At 37.6% G+C, this 2,500-nt stretch overlaps 1 protein-coding gene across 1 annotated transcript in view; it reads left to right on the top strand.

Moving 5' to 3' along the window:
• Positions 1 to 1,418, top strand: part of LOC122244877 (carbonic anhydrase 7) — a 34,425-nt gene extending 33,007 nt beyond the window's left edge. Inside the window, exons 6-8 of the mRNA XM_086543992.1 lie at positions 123 to 283; positions 665 to 751; positions 1,051 to 1,418. Of these exons, the coding sequence (XP_086400118.1) occupies positions 123 to 283; positions 665 to 751; positions 1,051 to 1,074 (272 nt within the window). The 3' untranslated portion in view covers positions 1,075 to 1,418. The remainder of the gene's footprint in view (positions 1 to 122; positions 284 to 664; positions 752 to 1,050) is intronic.
• Positions 1,419 to 2,500: the final 1,082 nt, after the last annotated feature.

The raw sequence follows: 2,500 nt of genomic DNA, 5'->3' as shown, positions 1-2,500 counted from the left end.
CAACAATGCACAATCGATGCTGCATCACCACAGAGTAGTATAGGAATGTTTTCTTTTTGCTGGTCTGAATTCATTCTGTCTTTATCTTTCGCCACTGCAATTAACATGCATCCTATCACCAGGCGATCAAGAATCACTGACAACTCTCTTCAGTTTGGGATCTCTTCTACCTGAGGATACTAGCAGTTTCTATAGATACCAGGGTTCTTTGACAACTCCCACGTGTAACGAGGTCGTCACTTGGACTGTCTTCAGCCATCCTATAACCATTTCAGAGACTCAGGTTAGTGTGTACAGAAGCAAGAACTATACTTTCAGCACATCGAACTCAAGTGGTGAACACTAGCACTGTCTCTCTTTTTTATTCCGGTTGAAAGGGAAAGTGATGATGTTCCATTCAACACAATAACGGATATTAGGATAACAAATAACGTTGTACTCCTATATGGCAGATCCTTTACGATTTAAGACGTGTTATTTTGATGCCATCGCTTGCAATATCTCTCTTATTCTCGACGATAAGGAAAAGGGAAATGCCTGACAAGATGTATGCAAATGAAATGCTTGAAATATTCAAGTATTTATTCGCGAAGAGGATAGATCATGTATTAACAAAGAGAGAATATTTTTTTGCCCTTGTCTCAAACTACTTCTCTTTGTTCAGCTTGAGGCATTCCGAGCCCTTCTTGATGAGGAAGAGCACCACATTGAAGACAACTTCCGCCCTGTCCAGCACCTCAACGGCCGTACGGTAAGTGAGAGGCAAAAGGTAGCAATAACGGTAGCCATAACAATGATAAAAATAATAACGTAAGGGCAATGATAATGATAGCAATATTCAATATAACATTTCATCTAAGATAAAAGCAAAATAAGTCATGAAAATGATAGAAATATTGATGACAAGCATTATCCTTTTATCCTATACTTACACAAATCATAATAATGATAACAAATATAAAAGATAAAGAAAACTATCAACACCCTAAGTAAAGTGTAAACTAATACACAGTGAAATCAGTTTCCTCAAGTGAATTCCCTTCTCCTTAGCTCGAGAAGGTCCAGCTGGAATAGCCAGCGGGAGGATCACACGACAGAACTTGGGGACGGCGCATTGCGACTGGATGGCCTTGTTGGTGCATCTTGTTCCTTTTGCTTTTTACATTGTTATCAAGGGGAAAGAGAGAGTCAAATTTACCCACAGACCATCGTTCGCTTTAGAGTGGTAATTTTGGCTAGTACTTTTGACTCGAGTGTGTGTTTATATCTCTTTCTTTTAATGTGTTAAAAATATTGAATAAAAATTGGTTTATTGTTATATCTATATATATATATATCTATATATATAAACAAAAAAAATATGTGGAATGTTTACTGTTAGTCACTATGAATGTTCTATGATAAATTGTTTGCAATTACTACTTCTTTTCTTATGACCTTAGTATTTCCATCTGTTTAAGATCATTCCAGAAACTGTGAAAGATCTGAGTCAGTGATTATCCTTGTATCCACACACACATAAATCCCTTGCATATCTGAACAGCGTTTAGTTTAGTGCTTCTGAAAACGAACTTAGCCCAGGCCTTCCGCGAAATAATCGATAGTCCATGACATAAGCAAAAACTGTTCACCCTGTCGGTTAGGCTCATGTCACGTTGGGCCCCTCCGTCGATCAAGATTATAGATATAGGTTATACTACATAATAATATTGCACACTGAGTATCTCCTCTACACGGCTCAGTAATATTGCACGAAAACTTGTCAATATGACACGAAAAGGTCACAAAGGCAGACACAAATATGGAATCCATTGCTCGTGCAATACATTCATACAGTGAAGACCCCAAGGAAGAGGTCGTTGTATGAAACTCTGCACTAGCATGCCATACTAGGGGATATTAGAGTCAATGATTCAAAATAATTAATTAAAATGATTTACATATAGATAGTACAGCATACGATGATTTACTCAAAATAGCAATCCCAATCAGCTCTAACAGTGTTTGAGGAATGCATCAATGTATGCATCCTACTCTAGGATATATAATAATGGGAGACTTGGACGATAGTAGACCCACTGATAGTTACACTCACGCGACTCAATAAATGCAGCAGATTATGCCATTCTCCAATCCTATAATATTGCATAAAAAAAAGGTTGTGAAGTAGGTTGGTACTGGTGCATTGCAATGTTCAAAGCAACACTAAATATAAGCAAACCTTTGTATGATCTGTAATGCGCAAAGGTAGCCAGGACTTATTCTATTGTCTCATAAAAAATATCTTTAGAGACTGCCAATATTCCACAACTCGTGGCTGAGATGGAGTTTCTTGCTGATTGAATGTGAGCATATAGAACACTGACATTTCACATCCCAAGAGCTCATGACTGACTGTATGATTAATTAGTCAAGGGTTGCTCCCTTCCAAACTGCTAGTTTATCAGAAAGTTTACCTCCATGAAGGACAGTGTGGTTAGGCATCCAATTTCAAGCAATA

The sequence above is a fragment of the Penaeus japonicus genome, unplaced genomic scaffold (genome assembly GCF_977035675.1).
Source record: "Penaeus japonicus unplaced genomic scaffold, GWHDUDI00000001_assembly GWHDUDI00000014, whole genome shotgun sequence".
Classification (NCBI taxonomy): domain Eukaryota; kingdom Metazoa; phylum Arthropoda; class Malacostraca; order Decapoda; family Penaeidae; genus Penaeus; species Penaeus japonicus.
The sequence above is the reverse complement of the archived record's forward strand: the minus strand, read 5'-3'. Positions and strand labels throughout refer to the sequence as shown.